The sequence below is a fragment of the Ambystoma mexicanum genome, chromosome 10 (assembly GCF_040938575.1).
Source record: "Ambystoma mexicanum isolate Mex_15411 chromosome 10, UKY_AmexF1_1, whole genome shotgun sequence".
Lineage (NCBI taxonomy): Eukaryota > Metazoa > Chordata > Amphibia > Caudata > Ambystomatidae > Ambystoma > Ambystoma mexicanum.
Window position 1 is genome coordinate 1,568,649,368 of NC_090932.1, and position 23,505 is coordinate 1,568,672,872.

Below are 23,505 nucleotides of genomic sequence, written 5' to 3' on the forward strand. Positions count from 1 at the left end.
TGCTGGAGCGACTGCCAGCATGGTTGTGTTGGGAGGTGGGTTGGGTGTGGGTGTGGTCCTTTTGTACATTCCCAGTAGTCAATGGTGTGCAGCTGGGCTAATTTTGTAAACTTGGAGCCTGTTTACCAGCATGGTTGGGAGGGGTGTTTGGTATGGGTGTGGTCCTTTTGTGCATTGGAGCACAGCACACTCTCAAGCTTTCTCAGCACGAGCCAATAGTTCGGTTCCAGCTATCCGGTACTTCGATGGTTAAGTCTCTTTTGAATAAAAAAAAGTTTCTTGCCTTCAAGGGCCTAATGGGTTCAACAATAAACAAACCGTTCTGTTCCACGTGTGGCTTTGGGTGAGTACTTCACCCCTGGCTCCCCCTCTTCCGGGCGCAGACGCCTCACTAGTCGCACTCAACAAATCAATTGAACAGTTCCTTTCTCAATGAACTTTGGGTGATGATGATCCACCCCTAAATCTCCCTTGTTCGGTTCAGACCCCTTTTTCAGAAGCTAGCTTCCTCCTTTGGGTTTGCAATGGCTTTTCTTGTATTCACTAATCTTAATGTCTTCACTGTGGACATCTCTCCGTTGGGTTCATTCCTGTCAACACACTGTTCATATAATAATTTTCACCATGCATGATTAATTTCCCTTAGTTTTCAGTCATCTTTCGGTCAAAGACTTTCGATGGTACAGAGGATTTTACAAGACCCCTGTATGACCACTTTGACCTCTCTTCGCCTCTTCCCAAGGCCTTCTGGTTACGGAAGTTTCTACCATCGGGTAATCGCCCAGAGTTTCCTGCGTGAGCACCCACGTGGTGCCGGATGCCTATGTTGCGGGTTTTCCCCCCTCTTTCTCAATAGTTCCTTTAAACCTTTCAAAGTTCAGATTAGCTGCTCGCTACTTTTCCTTCAAACACATTTCGGTATCTTATCGACTCTTCCCTCGACTCACCAGCTGTGATGAACCACTTGGCTTTCTTCTCCACTGAGTCAAGGTTGGTACCATGGAGACCAGCATCTCTCCCCGGCTTGGTTATCAGTGGAAGAGGGTCTCATGTACCATTGACATCTGCTGCAACACACACTGACCTTTGTTCGTGGTCTTATGTTTCCGTCTGCAGAGGTTTCACGGGCCTTGATCGGAATGGGCAAGGTCGCTTCTCTCCTTGTCAACCTCTCGGTATGCGCCGTCTTTCGCCTCCTCTTGAACTGCCATGCTGAGTTAGCCCTCACATCGTGCGGTCTCCCTGGCTCGTCCTGTGCGCTCGTGCTCCACCTTTTATCCCTGTGGGGAAGGGAAAGGGCCGTCAGGTGTGTGTGATTCTGGTCATTTGCCTGACCCTTGTATTGGGGCATGTGGGTGTTAGTCTGTTGTATTTCGTGTTGTGCAAAAGTGTTGGTGTCGGAAAAAGGGGAGGGAGGCAGTGTTCTGGAATATCCTACGTGGTAGGATGGGGAAAATGTGTTTAAAGCAGGGATATTGTAACGCTCACCTGATTCCCGCAGAGGCGCCGGTCTTGACTGGGTGAATGCCGTATCTTCAAAGGTGATGTGTAACACACGGTTGGCTCTTTGGGCTGGACCTCTGTGCACTGTATGTCTGACTTGAAGAGTAAGATGTCTGCAGATAGAAAATATGGGATTAATGAACTGGGGTTATTGGGTGCCTCTCTCCTCTTCCCTTTCTCTTCTCCTGTAGAACCCCAAAGGTTAACACCCTCACCTTAGGTAAGTGAACGCCGAGCTCTCCATCTGCCTCGGGGCAGGGTGCCGTAACCAGTTTCTTCACTGGATAAGGGTGCAGGCCTCTTGACCTCAGAGGACTGCTGTCCGTCGTTAACTGCACGAACGGTAAGTTCTGGGCACTTCAAATGTCTTAAAAGTCTTTTGTAATGATATCTCTTGTTTTGCAGGGTTCCGGCGAAGGCGGATGGTGGGCTGATGAGAGTTGAGGATCGAACCCGCATGAGGAATAGAAGCGCCTGGAAGCACGTAAGTAAGCGCTTGTAGCCTGCTTCACGATGCGCACTAACTGTCCCTTTTATCTTGCAGGTACAAGTTCGGAGCTTTAGAGAAGCTGAACGGTGCTGGAATACCCACTGGATTCGGCGTGGGAAGGAGTAATGGCACGTGAGTAATAAAGTTGCCCAATGTCTTTAAACGCACCTTCTTTTGTCTTTCAGATGCGGGATGCAGCGCCGAAGGCCTCCGGAGCGTGCGAAGAGCTGGTAAGCTTTTGTCTTTCAGATGCCGGAATGCAGTGCGAAGACCTCCGGAGCATGCGAAGAGTAGGTAAGCCTTTGTCTTTCAGATGCCGGAATGCAGCGCGAGGCGTTGGTGACAGCCGATGGACCAGGTAAGAGATGCGCTGCCACTGAAGACCGTAGTGCTAACCTGTTCTTTCTTTGTCTTTACAGGTGCTGCTGAAGACTGGATTCCAGGATGGTAAGCCTTTGTTCCCTTAGGCCCAGGATCAGAAGCAGAAGACACGATGAGCGTTCTGCTGCAGAGAATGCAGAATAACGCAAAGCAAGGTTCATCCATCGGGTGTGGTTTAAATAGCCTCCTGTAGTGCTTAGGTGTCTCCTTCCACAGCCACGCCTAGGTAAGAAAAGAGTTCCTGCTTTCCAGAAGAGTTACAGTGTTCTGAACCTAGGGAGTGGCTCCTGCCCCACCCAACAGGAAAAGTAGTCCCAAACAGAAGAGGATCAGGGGTTTAACTGGCAGGTAAGTAAGCAGCATGGTCTGCTGCAGGTAAATCCACCCAAGCATTATGAGCCCGGCGCTTCCAGCGCTGGGACTGGGCATCTTTATGAGCCTGGTGCCACTGGTGCCAGGACAGGGTCCAAAAGGTCCCAATTGGGACTGGCTGGCACTCGGAACCGGGGTTATGGGTCTGCTTCCAAGGGAGTCGGGCAAGTCCTGATCTTTTGGAATCATGTCTCAACTGTCGGTGTCCCACTCCCCAAGGACCCCCCATCCAGGTGATCCTCCCTCACTGGTCCACCCCCATACTGGATCCAATAGCGAGGGCCATGTCCTGGATGACAGATCCCCGGCGACTAGCTAGGGAGACACCTTCAGGTTTCTCACAGTACCCTCTCCCCATTAGAAAGAACCACCCCTGTATGGAATTCCCCTGCTGCGGAGCTCCCCATTGTGGGGCGTACAGTGGTGGCACATTACCCCCCCTGCGGGGGATATGTTCTCCACAGGAATCCCTCCCTGTTGGGTAGGCACAACGGCAGCACCGTCGGGTATGAGTATTGACCCCTCCAATATCGTGCCAATATCTTTTGCACCACCCTGTTTTCTGCCTTCGTAGCATTTTTCTGCTGCCTGCCTCTCGCTCTCTTGCTACCTTTTACACTAGTGCACTATCGTTGCCTGTATCTCTGGCCATCCCTTCGCTTCTATTTCTACAATCTTGTCTGGGGACACCTGGATGTCCACTGGCCATCCTTTGATCAATATATGGTAGAATAAGGGTATGCTTTCATCCCAGGGCTTTCGTGTTTTCACAATGTCTAAAGGTTCTGGACCTGTACTCTGCAGGGTCCTCTTCAGGCTTCGTCTTGTGTGCCCTGACCACCCCCAAGTCTGATTTATCTAGGTACAGGCTACTGGGGACCTTCCACACGTGGGATCGGCAGTTGTTGAATGGAGCCCCATTGTGTGCATTAGTACTCTATTTCACCCCTTTGTACCCCGCTTCTTCCCATATTTTATCCTCTCGCTCTCCTATTATGGCTGTAAATGTTTTTCATGTCCCCTATTGCTAGCGTCACCCCCGCTGTCTATTTCTCAAGTGCAAACATCCATTTGCTGACCCCGACCATTAGGGAGGGCAGGCTACATATTAAGTTGTCTTGGTCCATTGTCTGCCATGGTACGTAGTGTGCATCCCCTCTTCCCTTCTGTTATAATGGCATCTGCATTGCCCAGGGCTCGGTCCCCCGTCCCCTCTTTATCGCCTGTGCTAGTCCTGTCTTTACCTTCTCTTTCCTGCTTTGAAGGACGTTCGACCAGTCCCTCTTGGGCTCCTTGCGTTCCCACCCCCCCTTCTCCTTTGCTTTCGTTCCCTTCGCCTCTCGCTATCAGGGGTCCACTGTTCGTTGTCTCCATTGCTTAAGTCTTCTCCTACCTCTTCTTCTAACACTATGTTGTCCTCGTCTTCCACTTCTGTCTCCTCTCCCTGTTTCTCATTGTCCAGTTTGAATAGTATCCTCCCCAATGTCCATCCGTTATCATCTCCCCTTTCACTTCTCTGCCAATCTTCACTAATAGTGCGCCCACCAGTTGTTGTGTGCTCTTTTCAATGTCCGCTAGGCATTTTTCTTCTCTCTCTTTTCGTGTGCATCATCCAGTCGTATGTCTCTATTCTTCTTTTTCCCCTTCGCACCCACTGCAGGTTGGTATACCCTGCCAGAGATTTTAATGCCGGATAGGCACCATAGGGTGGGGGCAGGGGCACTAGGCTGGTCCCCTTCCTGAGCCCCTTCTGCCTCTTTCTTCGTGGGCTCCCCCTTCTCCTCATACAACTTCCAGAGTCCCAATATATTCTGCTGGGTTTTTAACTTATAGCCTTTATATCTCCTTAATAAATAAATGAACACATGTTCTATTATTTCACTATCAAACGTTCCCTCCCTGGGCCATAAATGGAAACACTGGCCTGCAGTTTCCTGGACCCACTGGAAGTTATACTTTATTATTTTACCACAATATTAGGGTAATTCTTCACACATATGGTTGAGGGGGCTATCTGGATGGGCCATTATCTCCTTTATTTAGTTGTCCCTCCTCTATACTCTAGTTATCCCAATCACCTCCTCCCACTTCTTTATTCCCATCTTATATCTTCCCCGTTCCTCTTTATAACTGTCTTCCAAAATCACCCACACTCGCCCTCATTCACCAGTCTTCCCCTTATACGCGTGTGTCTCTTTCTACTCCATCAAAACACTGCTTCAACAACTGCATGACAAAATAGCACAAATATACAATCGCCGGCACTAAGCCAAGTCCCTTCTAACAGGTTTCCCCTCTCACTACGTACCTCTCCTGCTCTAACGCAGGTGTGCTCACACACGTCCACTTCTAAAATCTACTACTACTACGGCCGATCATCCGCCCACATTGAGGATGCATCCTAAACACCATGAAATACAGTCCCCCCCCCCTTTGTGGGCATGCAACAAAAATACAGCACATTCTTGCACGGATACACTCATGTGTCCAAGAGATCCTAGAGTCCTCTCGGCACTGAGCTTCCCGTGTTGGCTTACTCCTCCCGCTGAGCATGGGAGGCGCTCGGGACCAGGCAGACTTTCGTGAACACGACGTCTGCAGGGCCTCCTCAGTGTTGTGCGTCAAAATGATCTGCGGTTGCCGGACCCTCACCAACAGGGAGGGCGGCCGGAATACCCTCAGTTGACTGAGGGAACTGAGGTTCTTGCTGCGGCCTCCAAAATCTAACAGGAGTCCCCTATGGGCATGTAATCAATAAGTTGCCAGTAAGAGTCCAAGAAGGAGCGTACACCAGGCAAGAAGTAATGCTGTTTATTACAGCTGGGCAAGCACAAATCAAATGGCAAAGTGGAATAGAACTGGTTGATGAGAGCTGACAAACTCGCTCACAGCGAACAATACTTTTATACAGCTAATAAGATGTGCATACAGTTAGAAATAGTTGCACTTCAAAATTCATGTCGTCCCTATTCTCACAAAGCTGACTGGTTAGAATACTTCATGCCCCTATAGCTAGGCATATGTTAGTTGGGCATGATTGGAGCAAAACAGACCTTCCCTCACCCGGTACATCCCCTCCCAGTGTGGTGCCACCCCGTAAACTATTTGCTATTAGTAACAACATAATTGTGCTGACCTCTGGATCTTTGTCTGCCATTGGTCAGCACCACAAAAAAAGGAATAGGAGACACCCTGAACTAGTGGGAAGGGAGACATTCACACTGCAACTGCCCGTTGAGAAACCTTGCAAACACTGTGTACTTGTTGCTTTTCAGGGACACCAAAACTTACTGTTTGTTTGGCTCCTCTCGGATTGCCTCTTCATCCTGCATCCTTGTTCCCATGCCCACTGGCCAAGGGGCGATTTGAAACAGCTGTTGGTTTTATGCAAGTGCCTCCTGGATAATGTTGATTTCCCCAGCTGCCACGAGTAACTGTGGGGCTGGCTCACCAACCTTGATTGCATCATCCGGTGCTGTTCCCAGAGACAGTGGTCTGCTGGAGCCAAGCAGCCAGAAATCAGCTACCTCCACCCATCAGTCGCGGTATGTCCGCAGTGTGTTCTGATTGGCCTGCTGTAAAAGGCCTATCCACAGCATCCCCATGGAGACCACTCACCTGTGATTTTTGCCTTGCTGCACTTATGCACCAGGTTCTCCTGTGTCCATTTTATCATGTGTGCAGTGTATCGCCCCTTGTTCCCCTCCACGCTTGGTCCTTGGTGCTGGGTACAGCTACCAGTGATCCCTTATCCCTCCCTTGGGGTGTCCCCACCCCCATTATTCTCGCAATTGGTAAATGCGCCCTTCTGCCCGGTGCTGAATCAGCACCTTTATTGCATTCTCTATACATTTGAACCAATGACCTGAACAATGGTGCCTCAATCTGCTGGGCAACCCCATTTTTGCACAGTGGTCCACTTCCTATGCCATGCTGCGCATGTAAAGTTACTTGGCTCGCACACCTACCCTCCACCCTCGTGTTTCTCCAGTGTAAATCATATAGGTAAGGGATAGCTTGTATTGTTTGTGTCATGCTTGCAAGAAAGGGTGGTGTTGCAGGACTAGCCACATTTGTGGAGATTTAGGATAAAGGTCAGGTGGGTGGCTATAGAAAGAAACAGTTACATGTCTTTGAAACAAATACATAAATAATGAAAACTTTTTCAGTGAAAGAAAAATGAAAACATGTTGAATTAATTTCTCTTTTTTAATTTGAAGGGGTCCTCCTCAAATCCCCCATTTCCGCAGCTGTATTACCCCCCCACCCTTTTCAATCACTTACCCCAGCCCCCATATATACCTTTCACTGAAAAAGCTATTTGTTGTTTGTTTTTCGTTAACCCTGTATACCAAAGAACCTGTTGGAATGAGAGATGTTTGTGCTTTTAAGCAGATGCTAATTTGCAGTGTGGAACTAACATGGAAGTATTGTTCTTTCATTGCAGATCTTCAGTATCAAATCATTATGAGCGAGAAGCTGTCCGAGAAAGGTACTGTACATCTATAACAATTTTCTTCCATTTTATTTTTGCTCATTATGCATGGGAGTTATATCACCCAGCTGGGATTCATCACTGCTTTTAATCTTGCACTATTGTCTGTAGGATCCTGTTTAGGGGCCGAACCTAAATATTTTGTTCCTCTAGATGTATTTTCTAGTTCAATTTTGTTGCATGGGTGACTTCAACATAGATCAGTGGCGGGCAGAGCCGCATTATTGAGTGAACATGAATATATTGGCAGGCACTCTGAATCCCATTTCCTGTTTGGATTAAGAGACCATGAGATCACACCCATGGAGCGTGAGAAATTCCACCTGTAAGCATTGTGAGGATGAGGTCACTGTGTTAGTGGCCAAACCACGGAAGGAAGAAGTGTTTTGTGTCAGGTTCACTCGATGTCGACTCTTAATCCAACATGCAGGTCTGATCGGGATCATAAGGAATCGATGGAAGCCTTTAGAATTATCTCTTGGAGAAGGGCAACATATCTCTGCTACTTGTCCGATGTAATGCCTTGTGTAGTGCTCCGAGGCCAACACTGACCAAAAATTCCAGTAACATAATGTAGCTGGTTACAGGCATTCTCCCCTAATTTATGCCACAGCAAACAAAAAAAGCTTGATGCCCTCCCTGCGGAATGATGTGCACCAGCAGCAGAAAGTCATGTTTGTATTTTCAGCTGTGCACGTAGTGACCCCAGCTTGACCAGTCCCCATTATTGAGCCCATTAGAGACGTGGAATCCAAGTGACACTACTGTGGCTGTTTCCTTTTTGCAAACCCATGCACATTTAACCTAGCATATCTAGCTTGCATTAACACTGCACCGTTAGCATTACTAGCCTTCTTGAGGGAAACATTCGCCAAGAAGTTGATGAGACTCAAAACCTAAAGAAATATTTTACCATACAATGTTATTTAGAATTCTCACCAGCCTTTGATAACAATCAGCTACATTTACCAAAATAAGTATTGCCATTTGGGGCTAATACAAATGATATATTCTGGAACTACTGCAGCAATAGGGATTGGGGAAAAAAGAGGAGACGCAACCAAGAGCTTTGAGTTAAATAGAGGAGTGACAGTCCGTTGTTTCCCTGGCCTGTTTATCCACTTTGAGTGATTTTATATATCGGTGGCATGGAGGAAGGCCTCTCTTCTGCCACAGTTACATGATTATCTATATAGGCCACTGCTTTACGCGGATGATGAAGCAAATATAGATCTGACATCTTGGGGTTTGCAACAGCTTTTGACCCAAGCATATGAATATTTTAAAATCCATCACCTCAAATTAAAATGTGTTTTGGCGGATTACTTTAAAATTTTATTTGTTTATTTATAAAGTGCCGAAAGCCCGCAGGCATGGGGAGCTGAGACACACACACACCAGGACATTCCATCAATGACAGGACAAAATTGGTACCGTGGACAGTTGATCAGAAGATGCTATGGAATTACTTAAATAGATCAGTTTTCAAAGCTTTCATAAAAGTTTTCAGATTACCGTCCCCTGTAAGAGTGATGGGCATGAGATTCCAGAGTTTAGCTGTTTTAACAGCAAAAGATTTTCCTAGCCCCTTGTCACGCTTATATCTTGGGCATATGATTTTTTTTTCCTGCTGAACGCAGTACTCTGGTGGGATGATATTGTGGTATCAGGGTTTTTAGGTAGGTTGGATCCTACTTTTAAAGTGTATTCTTTCTTGAACGGACAACCAGTGTAGGTTCCTCCTGCGATGCGTGATGTATTCGCGTTTTGCAAGATTGTCCACAATAAGGACATCATTGTTTGTTATCAACAGGCACTTCCCCACATTGTTACTTGAGGCACCAATCAACCGAGAGTTGCAGTAGTCCAAGACAACACTGTGGCTCGGGCGATGATTGCTGCATTGTCCTTCGAGATATAAGCACAGATGGTTTTCAAAAGATGGAGGGAATACTTGCAGCTTTTAGTCATCTGATTAACTTATGCATCAGAGTTAAGTGGGCCTCCATTGGATACCCAATGTCTTCTCCTTCACAATGACTGATATGCAGTTATTACCTATTTGAGATTTGGTATATTCGGTGTCCAATTTGGCACAAATAGCTGTTGAGCCAAATATCATTAGCTCGGTTGTTTCCCCGTTGATACATAGCCAATTTGTTGACCTCCAGTCCTCTACAAGATGGTATATCGTAGATAGAGTTGTGGCATCTTTGTCATATGCTCCACTGATTTCAATGACTAGCTGAATGTCATCAGCGTAATTTGTGAAAAACAAACCCAGTTCGTCCAGGAGCAAATAAAGGGGTCTAACATAAAGGTTGAAAAGTAATGGTGAAAGACTTGCCCCTTGTGGAATACCACACCAGATGGGAGACTTAGGAGATCGTGCATGGCCCCATTGGATTCTTGCTTCCCTGTCTGACAGGAATGAGAGAAACTATTGCACCGCTTTGTCCGAGCACTGACCTGAGTGGCTCAGTATTTGTTTATACCATTGTCCACCAGGTCAAAAGCTGCGGACAAATCCAGTAGAGTCAGAATGCCCACTTTGCCTTCCTCTATGATTTGCAGCATATGTGACGGGAGATCTATGAGGGCAGTCTCGGTACTGTAGTTCGGCCTGAAGCCCGACTGATGGAAGTGTAAGATGTTTTCTCCTTCGATGAAAGATTGATATTGTTTGTATGCTGCTTTGTTGATGGGTCTAAGATTGGTCGGGTCTTTGGGATCCAGATTGCACTTTTTTTGGATAGGGGTGATCTCTACCGTCTGAATGTCCTTGGGGACCGTTCCTTCCCTAAAGGTGGCGTTGACAAACCTAGTAAGAAAGGGTGAGAATATTTCCTGATAGTTCAGTATACATTTGAATAGCCAAATAGAAGTGGATTTTTGTTGTCAAAATGTAGAAAAGGTAGATGGTATGCCTACTTTAGGATTGCCTTTGCTGAATGAAACGGGCAGCTGAAATTGGAGTATTCTGTGCCGAGAGAGGCCTTGTTCAATTTTATACTTTTATTCCAAAAGTAATAATGTTCGCTCTATGGGGCAGAATTTTGGGATGGAAGTAATTCACCAAAAATTGATAACTTGTAAAACAGCAGCAGCACTTCAACCCAAGAGGTTTATAATAAATATCAAGAACGGTTCAATTAAAAGCAGTTTGAAAAACTGCTTAGCAAAAACTGCAATTGATTATTATTTTTATAAAACAGTTTATTATACGTTGAAAATCACAGCAACCTCTGTCGCTGCCTCTGACTGAGATTATTTTGGGTTTGTGTGCTTTCCAACCATGTTAATGTGCCACATAGACTGTTGCTACTAGTTATCCTCATATCAAGATATCTGCACATGTACACACTTTATTTCTATTGTTACTCAGCTCTGTTTGCGCTCGATGTATGACTGTCTTATAACTAAAGGGTTAAAAAAAAAAAGAAAACAATCAGGCAAAGCCACAAATTCAACACCAGCAAATAGGATTGCAACCAGCCAGCTCAGTCAAAACCACATGAGTACATTATCCTGGAGTTTTAAAAAAGTAAGCCAAACAGCATTCAGAGCAACTCTGCTCTGTTAGTGTAACCCATATTTACCAAATGTTTTTAAAAATCTCTGGGACTCCCAAGCAAGGAGACATTATAACATGGTTAAATAACTTTTCTTTACAATGGGCCCGCGAGAGTCCCATCTTGATAAATAAAGGGGGTAATTTATCAGAAACATTCAAAATTTATAAACTATCAATGAGAGATAAAAAATTGAAGGTATTCAATAGACATTTTTACAAACCATGTTGTCGCCACATTTAAGACCATTGATTACTCGAGTGAGTACAATTTGTGCAAAGTGTTGGGATCATCAAAAAGTATTTTCCTCTTGATTGTCCCAATTATTCTGATCCCACAAAAGCACTGCACAAGCCAATATTCATAAAGAAAGGGATGTGCTCTTAAGTAATAATTATGTAATAATTGAATACAATGGAAAAAAGAGAGGCCTCAATGTTAAAACACTAGAAATGTGCTGAAGGGTTGTACAGGATTTCATTAGCATTATTTAGCCAAATGAGTCATTCATTTTGTCATTTGTTATAATGCCTTTCACCATAATTATGGTCCGAAAGCGCTTTTGGTTGAACGCCCTCGAAGGGACTTGAGTCCAAAAATGTGGGTGAATTTGGCAGGTGCTATTATGCGTGTTTGCATTTCAGCCATTGAAGTTATGCAAGGGTGGCCACGACCCTGCTAATCACCCATGTCTAAGTAGGGTGTGTATGGACGCAGTGAAGTATACTATGGACTAAAGGGGGTGATTGTGTTTGAGGTGATAGTTATGGGAAGCTATAGTTCACATTTCTGTCGTTAAAAGTAGCTTCAGTCTTATGGCAGAGGGAATGCGCCATAGTGTTTGTGTTTATATATGAGTGCAGGGTGTGTGGAGTGAGACCATGCCTTCTGCTAAGTTGAGAAGGTGCAGTGTGCAAGAGGAGAAAATGGCTTATCTGTACAAAGAACAATGTCTACTTCCTGGGTTACATATATGTACACGGAGCAGTGCAACGTTTCACAGGGGATCCAAGTGCTAAATGCATAATGCTCGCCCTCTGAGAAGTTCTTTGAGTGAGAGATTGCCATCCCTAGTTCCTTCTAGTGCGAAAACATGGTCCCCATTTCATGATTACATGCGGCGGCATAGCCCACTCTCCTGTGCTTTAGAGTTACATGCAGTGCCATCCACGAGCAAGGGGTCTGGGTGTCTGATTGTCCTCCAAAGTGCCCGTATGTGTGCAATACCTGGCCCATTGTCAGGGTTCGTTCCAAGTGAAAGTTGCTGGAGTGACTAGATGAGTCCTTCATGTGTGCTTGGCGTCCCACGTGGAAGATTGGGTGGTAGAGCAAAGCGGTTGAAAGGAAAGAAGAGGCTAGCAGACGACAGGAGGGCAGATGTGCGGGGGTATTATACTTTGTTGTGTGATGACATTTGGCCTTGTAACAGTTGTTTTCATGAAGTATGAAAGGCTAATGCTGGTTGTTAATGGAGTAATCCAAGTAATCCCCGTTACTACTGCCAGTAAGACGGGGCATGATATTTCTAGTGTCTGGGTTGAGCAGTTTGTTTGCTGTTGCACGAATTAATGTAACGGGTTCAGGGTAAAATGAAAGGACTTCTAATGACCCTGTGTGCTTTATGCGATTTCCCTCCCTTTCACCTCCCTCTCCTCCCCCCGCTTTGCTGTTTGTCACTTACCATTCCTGACTCTTGTGATACTGCTTCTTCCTTCTGGTATTCTTACAGGCAAGAGTCCAGCAGGGAGCCTCCGTGAATCAAAGCAGAGACGCTCCACCGCACACTCTGGTAAGAACAACTCCACAGATTCTGGGTTCGGTTACAGGGCAAACATGTCTCTTGAGGTCATATTATTCTTGTCGGAAGAATTTTGTATGAAAGGCTTTAATGGATAATGCTGTCGGATGCAATCACTGCAGAAGAAATATACTGAGCAAAGCATCTCCGATCTCGTCAGTTGGTGGGTCAGCGGACATAGCTGTTAGGGAAAGCTAGGGAAGCGATCCTTGGGATGTGGCCTTGCCTGGGGTCTCTTCTGTGTTCCTGCCCGAATATCATTGACACATGATTTAGAACAGCACTCCAGAAGTTTTGGATTAACTGGCACTGACAGAGTATATGATGACCACATTTAAATAGAAAATCATATGCATAGTAAACCCTGTAAAGAATTTTCAATTGGACTAGCGTAAGTCGAGCTGGGATGGCTCTCATGCAGGAACATCAAGGCTTCCTGCCAATCTTTCAGTTCCAGTGTACCCACAACTTCTTTTCATTTCCGCTTACATTTTAAGAAGGAATGAGGCTAGAAGTTGAGGAAAACCTGATAGTGACAATGTAGCTCTATTAGAGATCAGCTCATTGTTGATGTTGGCCTCTATCGGGGACTTTGCTGGGCGATAATACCCACAGCAGAATTGCTTGATCATAGCATGTTTGAACTGTGTATACAAGAAACGAATACTGATACTGAAAACCGGTGTAATTTTTGAGAAACGCTTAATGTCCTTTGAACTGCTCCAACATCGTTCAGCAAACAAATGCGTTTGAGTGTCCATCCCCTAGCGAAGAATTTCGGGGAGATCTTTATTGCCCCAAAGGGAGGCACTCAAAGTTACTACTCCTCACCATTCAAGAACCCCGGCGGCTGCTTGAGCCTTTGGCTTTTTTAAGAGTGGAGGAGATTATTACTGTAGCACTCTCTCACTCCATTAGACCCTTTGAACTTGCAGTAAACAGGGAAAAGAGGTTGGAGAGACCCCTGAGGGCAAGAGAGAAATGCAAGAGAGAAATGCAGGGTGAGCTGTACTTTCATTGAACGCAGCAATTTAAATAGCAAGCTCTGCAACACAAGTATCAGTTTAATTAGCAAATCTACAAAATTGCATAGCAAGTTGCTATGCGACGCAGCTTATTTTATGCCTTGAATTGGCAAAAGTAGGTTGTATAACTCCATCAATCTTCTTCTTCACCGTACACTTGGAAGATGACTTGAGAGCAGACTGTATGTCTATTCTTTATGGTATCAGTAGTTGCAGGATAAAAAGGAGTATTGCAATAACATACAGTAGTGCTTTCAGATGGTTTCTCAGCAGACTTTATGGGCTTCATGGTCTCAAGGGCAAGAGGGTTAGGGAGCTCCAACACGGTATGGAAGTCGTAGTCCCCATGAGGGGTGTCTCTCCCTGTGAGGTCCTGCTTTCCACCACCCATGTGGGGAATGTTGCGTAGAGAGCTCAGCTCCCTAGCCTCACAGGGAAGGCCCCCCCCCCCTGGGGAAATGTGACGTCATCCCATGAATCGTCGCACTTCACAACTTCCTGCTGGTTTTGCATTTGCCCCCATGTACCTCAAATATGGATTTCTTTACAAATAGTGAGTGGATGTTATGATGAATCCAAAGATCTCCCTCCCCCCCCACCCATGTGTCAGTATCCAAACACAATGGGGAGGGCCCAAGGAGCAGCAACCTCCACCTAATGCTCAACGTAATATTGCACAACAGGGGGGGGGGTTGATGTTCTATTCATAACTTCTGTTTGATGAGTGGCCTGCAGCTCGCTAAATCTCCCTATCAGTAAGTCTATCCCTATCCCAAAAGAAATTCTGATCTTAGTTGGCGCTGGTGTGCTGCCTATCTAGGAAAGGGAATTGATAAGAAGCTAGCCCTAGTCTGACTCACTACTTTCCAACTATTTCTAAAAAACAACACTAGGGGAGTATATTTAACTTTATTTCTCCCTCTTTGGTGTGTCGACTAAAAAGCAGCCTCCCCTACATAAAAATGATTTTCTATCCCTGGCATTCACTAAATCTGAATGTCCTGGCACTTCAGGGAATCAGCCCGAACACTCAGGGTCTACCGGTTTCAGAGGATTGTGCGATAGTCTGACTGCTTTCTCGAAGTGTGGCACATATCTATATTCTTGTTTTCAACATACTTTTTTATCACCAGATCTCAATCCGGTACTCCGTGTGGGGCAGTCATTACTGGCAACGAAATGGAAGATTAGTGAGAGTTTCTTCTTCGCTCTGTTTTTGGAGCATTTCTCATTTACGACTCGCTCGCAATAATTAATGCTTACCGATGCTAGTTTTTCTTTCGTTTGGTACGCCAGAGCGGTGAAGTATCGGGTTTGGACTGTGGTTGTGTTTCCCTTTTCTGAGGAGATGTGTACTGTATTAAACAGATTGCGTATCCTAATCACGTGATATTCAACAACATCAAAGTACGATGTTGTACGGTCCACCATGTTTAAGTGTGGTGGAGTCATTATTCTAGATGTAATGTCCTCCTTAATTCAAATTCATTGCGCTATTATCAAATATTCCTTCTTTATGTTTTACTTATCACTAAGCACACTCTGTATTGTACATTATAAGGAAACAGATACTTTATTAAACGGGGCATGTTTCCCCGATCACATGATGTGTAGCACGCTTGGTCTGTATATATATTCCAGCTCCAGATTGGCCTCTCTTATCTAAATTTAAACACATAAGAACAGTGTCCATGTTTTGGGAATTTTCGAGGGAACGCACACTTTTATGGTTGTGCTGCACTTTAAACACATATGTTTTCCTAGTGGTCTCAATTCTAAAAAGTCACTCGGGATCCTTTGAGACATGTTACCTAGCATAGTCCGTTTTCGATGTGTGTTAATTACAACAGGTACTCGTCAGTTATTTCTCGTTGGTACAGCACATTCTACGGCCTTAGTCCCATGTACTAGTTCAAAACACCATAGACTGTCACAGGGCAAAAACATCTTCTTCTACTCTACATCAGTTATCCTAGAGTATCTAGGCTTTGCCAACAGATTTCTTCAATTGGGCCCTCTTTTTCAGTAAGACGAAATATCCATAGTTAGTTGTTTTGTCTCATTAACAACATTGCCTCTTCTTGGGGTTTGGATTTTGTCAAGGACTGGCCATTCTAAACCATTCTCGTTGTGTTTTGCTGCAATATATTGTTCAACTGATGGTGCTGTGAGTCTTCTAGTTCTTATACATGAGTGATGTTCACAGATTTTTGTTTTGATTACTCTAATGGTTATACCTATGTACCGTAGGTTACATGGGCATATGATTAAATGATTTGATTTAGATTTATATTGCGCATATCCCGAAGGAACCTCTCAGGTTTCTGCTTTCACTTTCGTAGGAGCTGCTGAACCTCACAGTCCCTCTCCAGGTATTCTGTGCCTCACCTTTGATTTACAGTGTGGATCAAATAAAATGGTGGGGGAAAGGGGAATGGGACAAAGCAACAAATGACACAGGAGCTCTTCTTGCTTCTAGGTCAACACCATGTATGGGAATTAACATTGTTAGTACAATGTTGCACAATCAAGTCTAAACTATACTTTCACTCTTATTCTTGGAACTGCAGAAATACCTGTGTATCCTCCACCACTAGCCTGGAGGAATTATGGTTTATTTTTAAAATGTTCTATTTTTTCTCTTAAAATTCCTAATTCCTTAATAAAAGAGGCTTCTCCTTTACTTTCACCTTCCAGCCAAATGAGTGCTTTTTATTTCTAAAAGTCGTATGAAAGTTTCTTTACTCTTTCTGATTTACAAATAAGTTTGTCACTATGTTGTACTTTTATTATTCAAAGTTGTTTTAAAAATTGCTTGCATTCTTCTGCTTGACTTTAAAAAAGTTAGTTTTGTAATGAACAAGGAAAAAGGAAGGACAATAGTTTAGTTACCTTTTTAAAAACAACTAGCTAATTTGGATACGCATTCCTAACTACATTTCCCAGCATTCAAAGCAAAATGGCCGCTGGCACTTCTTTTGCGTGCTATGCGGTGTCGTCGTATTTTTATAACGAAAGGCTCTTAAGAATACAAACGGCCTTCCAGTGTGAATGCGAGTCACAAAATCCTTAATCCACACATGAAGCTCAACAGGTGTTAGCTTCCTCAATTACAAATGGGCTTTTCAAATAACGTTGACTATGTTTCTTCTTCTTCGTAGCAATTCTAAAGTTAGCTGTGCATATACCGCGGGTCACAAGTCACTTATAAAACTACAATAAGGTGACCGCGGTATATGTCACAGCTCTCAACTAAACGTGTAATATACGTGCTTTGCTTCAAAGCAAATGGAAGTAACGCAAAGGTCGCGTTAAGCGGATTTCATAGCGGAGCCAAAAAAACAAACTGTATCAGAAAGAATACTTGAATGTTGACTGCTAATGGCTTAAATAGTCTACTTCTCATGCGCATCATAATATTCAGACACATTAGTTGAACTGCTAGCTTAGCGCAGCGTTCTCTCTAGTATCTCCGGACTGTACTTTCAATGTTTACATTAAGACAGCTGCTACTTGCCAACAAGCGGACTTCTTAATGCGCTGAGTTCCCTAACACTATCAAAGTTCCAATCTTCCTAAAACTAAACAAACATAGCTCCTAGCTCGCCAACAAGATGCACTCCCACCAGTTTTCTGTAGACTGCAGAAAACTTTGAATCTGCTTCCTCTTCTGTCTTCTTATTAACTTGAAAAGGGAAGGCCTAAAAGAGCTAAACTAAAACATGACTGACTTCCCTACAAGAAATGATGAAAAGTAGTTCAGAATGGACTGCCAGGACAATCTGCCCTCAACATTCCAAATTGGATCTCTGCTTCGGGAATCCACCATCTTGGCGTGGGTTTGAGCCAATTCACCATTTTGAATACAGATCTCTGAGAAAAGGCATTAAGGAAAAATGACAACCATTTTGCATTGCAAACAAAACCACACCCTCCAACTTTTGCGCCCTGCTGACTCTGTGTGTCCTGGTTCTTAGCCTCGCCCTTCCTGCATGACCCCTGATGTCCCCGACAGAACCAGGTGGCAAGCAACATCCAGGTGCAGATTTCTGCAATTAATGGATAGTATACAATAAGAGCTACTTGTGTTATAACTTACTTGAATAAGCATGTTTTTAAACTGTTTGCTGAACATGACCAATGATTTAAATTTTCCGTAAGTGAGCTGGCAGCTCATTCCAGGCCCGAGGACCAGCTATTGAGAACCTACTTTCTCCCCAGCAGGTGGATTTAGAGGTTGGAACCACCACAAGATCTTGATTTGAGGACCGTAAAGGTCTTATAGGATTATAGTATAAGTCTTAATCTTTGCAACTAGATATGGTGGTGCCAAACCACACACATATTTAAAAACCAGACACAGTAACTTAAACCTGATATGTTGATGGACCGGCAACCAGTGGAGCCTCCTACGGCTCTCTGAAACTGATCCCTTCCAAGGTAACGAAAAAATCAGACTAACTGTGGAGTTTTGGGCTACTGCAAGGCGCTGCAAATGGTATTTTTGAAAACCTACCAGGAGCCCATTGCAGTAGTCTAGCATAGCATTAGCAACAGTGCTTACCACAATTGATCAGTCCCCCTCTGAGATAAGAGGGATAAGTGGTTTCAGTGTTTTCAGAAATGCCCAACATGTGTGGTATTACAATTCATCAGGGTTCTTTGTTCCCATGGGGTTTTCCACCGATTATCGATCGAGGTGGTCCGTCTTGTGAATGCACAAACCAGGCATTGTCCACACGGCGTGTGGCCTGTAGGTCTATTAGAAGACCAAAGTCTGGTCTGTACACTTAGCAAATCGAGCAACTGCTAAATTGATGGTACCTATATTCATGATAGCCCATGGTCTCCTGATTTCTTATTTCTTATAAAATTCCTGAATTTTATTAACCATCGCTGATTGACTTAGAACCTCTGTAATTTGATCGTTCACCTGTGGGTTTTTCTTATTCTGTGTGAGAGTTACCTCCCTAGGGATATTTTGGGCATGTCGTATTGTTCTTTTTGGGTAGCTTCTCTCCTTGAGTTTCTCTGATTAGTTGTGCCTGTCCATCATGTTGTCAGTATACCAATCCTTCCAGTAGTAAAACCCAAAGACCTCTTTTTGTCAGACACCCTAGGCAGGATACCATTCACATAATACTTACTTTACATCTTCTGTTTCTGACAGTCTTAGATTGAACAATGATCCAAAGCAATACAGCTTTACAAAATTTCAAACTCCTATGGACTCCAACTCCCATAAAACCTCCAGTACTGGGACGAGGAAGAGGATAAAGGAGTAACTGAGGAGTAGAAAACACACCAAGCTAAATGTGCAGACTAGTTGTTGGAATACCAATCAGCTGTGCGGGACATTTAAACATGGTGTTCCTTTTAAAATTGGAAGTAGAGAAGGAGAAAAGGAAAGATTCAGAGCGGGCACAACTGAAGGCAGATGCACACAAGCAGGCTACCCTGAAGGCGGCAGGCGCTTCCTACTGGGAAGGAGACAGACCAGTACCAGCATAGCAGGTCCAGTAGAGTGACTGCTGCGGAGCCGGCAGCACTGGAGAGGCTGTCTGGGACACGTCACGCCGAAGAGCAGAAATTCCACCAGTGAGAGAAAGAGAAGCCGGCGGGAAAATCGTAAGAGAGCCTGCAGAGGGGGGGTGCTTTCCCGCATCATGGACTTCACCGCAGCCATACTGTGCGGGTAGGGTATGCGAGCAAACAATGGTGAGTCTGCCCACAAGTAATGGGATTCTAGGGACATACCGACAGGCATACAAACACTTGAAAACCTATTGTGAATATTACCCATTTTGGCATAAGCAAATTAACTTTAATGAAGCAGGTGAAAATCAAGATCTGTACAAATCTTCATATATGAAAACTCAATATGGGAAAAATTGGAACATGTATTGCAACAAGCCAATGAACGCTTACAATGAAGTTAACAAACAAAGCATTTATAATTCTCCATATATGAGATGCCAATATGGGGAAAGTAGGAACTTCCCCATATTGCCCACTTAAACAAATATTTCCTAGCAATCCTCTTTTCTCCTCTGGGCCAATAGCACCACAGCTTTCCCAATCAAAATGCAAGGAACACTTAATAAATAAAAATCACAACATCGGAGTAGGTAAAAAAACAAAATATTCCCCATCTCTCTCTCCCACTCACTCTTAAGTAGAGGCATACTGCTTTGTAGCTCGCAAAGTATACCACCTGGGCGATGGCCTAATGAAGGCAATGGTCCCACTTTGATGGGAGGTGGTATTAATGTACAGGAAAGGACATCAGTGGTTTTTTCCTTTGCAAATAAACCAAGGATCCACCAAGTGTTTTTTCAGTAAAGGTGGGGACACAGTGATGGGCAACTTAGGGGAGTTTTTCCATTATGAAAGTGGGCACTTTCATAATGGAATAACTCTCCTAAGTTGCCCATCACACCCTCTGAAACTAGTCCAGCCACCTCAGCAGAGAATAATGCATCTATCTTTACACTATTGCCAGGTTATGCGCATGGCCCCCTGCATTCAGTGCTGACTTTCATGTCGGTTACCATACGAATATTTATTATAAATATATGAAATGTACATCTCCTCGCGTACATGTCCATTTCGTGTAGATGTTCATTCATTCACTAGATGCCTCCTACACGTATGAAAATTCAAGTAAGATCTGAATTTGATGTGCGTTTTTATACGTTTGAACGCATATAGGCGTTTTACATTTCGACGTGTTTGCAATTTAATCACCAACACATCTCATATACATATGGAAACTCACATCAAAGTCTAAGTTGACTTTGATGGGAGTTTTTCATACATGGAGTAGTGTACACATAAGAAATGTACATATATTACACATACATGTCCATTTGTATAGAAGATGTACATTCATTCTGCGCATGCCTGAAATATAGATAAGTCTTAAAAGCCAAGCAGCTCAAAAACCTATCCTATCCTATTCTGCATCTGACCATTGTTGCATATTCAGTGTGCACAGCTTCCCTAATTCTATTGAAAGTCCTCATCGAGAGGTAAGAGTGCAAGGCCTTGTTGAGAGGGCATTGTTTGAATGGTCATCCTTCCGGATATTCCAGATTACTTCCAGAACCAGGTGTTTTCTCATAGGGGTGGAGGTTGGTACCTTATCCTTGGATATCCACAAAAGAACATGTACATTCTTAGAGAATATTATTCAATCTTCCAAGGAGGTCCATGTTGTTCTTCGTTGTCCCTCACCTGTTCCACAAAGATACGTAACTGGGACAATTTAATAACATAAATCAGGGAGGCAAACTGCGCCCCATCTCTTTAGGGAATGATGCTTCCCTCTTTCGAATTCTTGTTTTTTCCGATTGCAAATAAACCAACTGATTTCATAATTGGCGGCCCTAAGAAGTAAAGCATCATGAACCAAAAAAAGGGCCTGGACAAGAGCTATGTGTTAGCTGCTATGATTTATCGTAGCCAAGGTACAGAGGGCCTCGTTTGTTTTATTTCTTAAAGTGGTAATTGCAGAGAAGGGCCCAGTAGTATTTGCAACTCTGTGTAATTGGTTTCCTGCGCTGCAATTTTGGCCATTTGCACAATCTGGTGCAAAGAAAGTGTGGTGCCTGTTGAAAACAGGCTAACACTTCATTTGTACAAGGTTGTGCAAAAAGTGTAAATACCTCCCGTGATTAATAATTGCAGGAGGCACTTACTGTGAAATTTCCTGTGAAACCTGCCTCCTTTTAGCATGTGCCAAAAACAGACGGCTTCTATAGGAATGTATTAGTTTAACACCATCTTGAAAACGTCATGCTGGTGTTATGGGGTACGGAATGGGATTTCTGTGCCCAACTGTCCCCAAGGCCACACCTGCAAATATCATATGGTTTAATACCAGCATTAAAATGTCATGTTGGAATGTCATGCTGGCGCTAAACCATATGGTTTTTTGAGGCAGGAGCCTTGGGGACAGGTGGGCACAGAAATCCCGTTCCATGCCCCAGCTCCACTTGCAGAAACCTACGAATCACTAATATAGGTGCTTCAAATAGGTGTTAAAGTATTACACCTGTTTGTAGCACCAATATTAGTGATCAGGGGGACTCGAAAGTGAGCCCCAAAGAATTGACCATATCTCTTGAGATCAGAATTGAGACTTTATCAGGACTTGGATTGTTAACCTGAACTAATTATTTCTTACTTTATTTGTTTATTGTTGTTCATAGTTCAAACAGAACTTTTACAACAATTATCATTCACATGAAAAGTAAGCACATACTTCATTAGAAGTTGCTAACAATTCAGCACGTTTCCGCATAACACTTACAAATTACAATTTATAACCAGAGTTAAAAATGCATTCTTTCATTACTAAAATATTTCATATACGAGTTCTCACAGAGTACAAATACTACTAATTTCATTGCATTAAAACACCATACATTTTCGCTTCAATAATGCACATTTCATCTCACACTTCTACGATTCAAATTCATGTGTATAAATGATTATGTAGACATGAACCACGGTTAGAGTAATCAACATATTAAACTCTGGTATCAGGACTGATAAGGAGCATTGCTGTTTTCCATGCATGATATAAGGCTATAATCAATCTTTCGGATGACTTATTTAGACATAAATGCCAAAACTCTATGAATGCAATGTGTTCATAATTGTGCACATACCGACCATACATCCCTCTGTACAAGTTGGTAAGTTTAGGGCATGTACTCAGTATGTGCCGGACTGTTTCAAGGTTACTATCAATGTTACATGTCCAACAATTCCTTTGGGTCATAGCCAGCTGCCACTGGGTGCCATGAGTCGGTCTCACTGGCAATTGGTTGACTCGCATGAGCAGCCTAAATCGGCGTACTGCTGGAGATGGGCATTTTATCAAGTACTGTTGAGGACAACGGTACTGATGAACAATGCCTTCCAAGTGGGCATAATTGTGCAGTTTTCCCATATATACAAAATTATCAGTCCAATCTTTCATTCAGGCCTTGTGTGTGTGTATGTGTGTATATATATATAGAGTTAAGGATCCCTTTTCCCATGATCCTCACCATGTCGCTGGGCTGGTGGCTGAAAGCTTTAAGTGGGAGCAGGTCTCTTTGGGACTGAACAATATCTCTAATTGAAATTAGACCCCATTCTACTCCGATATATTCAATTGGACATGCTGGGGATAGATTCAATTTTGTCCGCCAGAAGTACCCTTCCACTTTATCGAGCCAAGATAGGTTCTTAAGCTTACGTGCCTCAGGACCATACACCAACACAGGGATAAACCATTGCTTATATAGTAGCATAATGCCTTTGTAGGTGTATCCAGCATGATGTAAAATAAATCTGCGCACCAAATTGGTGATCTGTCTGGCGCAATGTGATTTCTTCTCAATCAGGGTGGAATAGCCTGATTTGCACTCCATCTCAACAACAAGATATTTGTAACAAGTAGTGTAGTCAATTACACCCCAGCTGATTCTCATTTCAGGTCTGTTTACTTGTCGTGCCGATGCAAGCATAGTTTTGGTCTTGCTTAGGTTAATGATCATATCGTGTTCAGTAGTAAACTGAAGGAATTGCTTTCATGCCCTTAATTGTATGATCGGTTATCCCCAGATCATCCGCATATAATAATGCTGTGTACTTGGTGTCTTGAAATTTGATGGGACAATGGGCATGCTTCTCAAGTCTGCGAAGTAGGTCGGCAACAAACAAGTTAAATAACAGGGCTGCCAACAGGCACCCCTGTTTAACACCCTTATTGATTAGGATAGGACCAGTTAGCCTCCCATTGTTGTCTAAGCGGACCCGAGTTGAATTATTTTGATGTCGCTTAATTAAAACTTCAACCAACCAAGGAGGGCATC

The 23,505-nt window shown here is 43.8% G+C and overlaps 1 protein-coding gene across 2 annotated transcripts in view; it reads left to right on the forward strand.

Annotated features, from left to right (window-relative positions):
• Positions 1–23,505, forward strand: part of LOC138492597 (coiled-coil domain-containing protein 74A-like) — a 276,626-nt gene that overhangs the window by 62,161 nt on the left and 190,960 nt on the right. For both annotated transcript variants that reach the window (XM_069619879.1, XM_069619880.1), the window contains 2 exons: positions 7,194–7,238; positions 12,543–12,602. In XM_069619879.1, the coding sequence (XP_069475980.1) occupies positions 7,194–7,238; positions 12,543–12,602 (105 nt within the window). The remainder of the gene's footprint in view (positions 1–7,193; positions 7,239–12,542; positions 12,603–23,505) is intronic.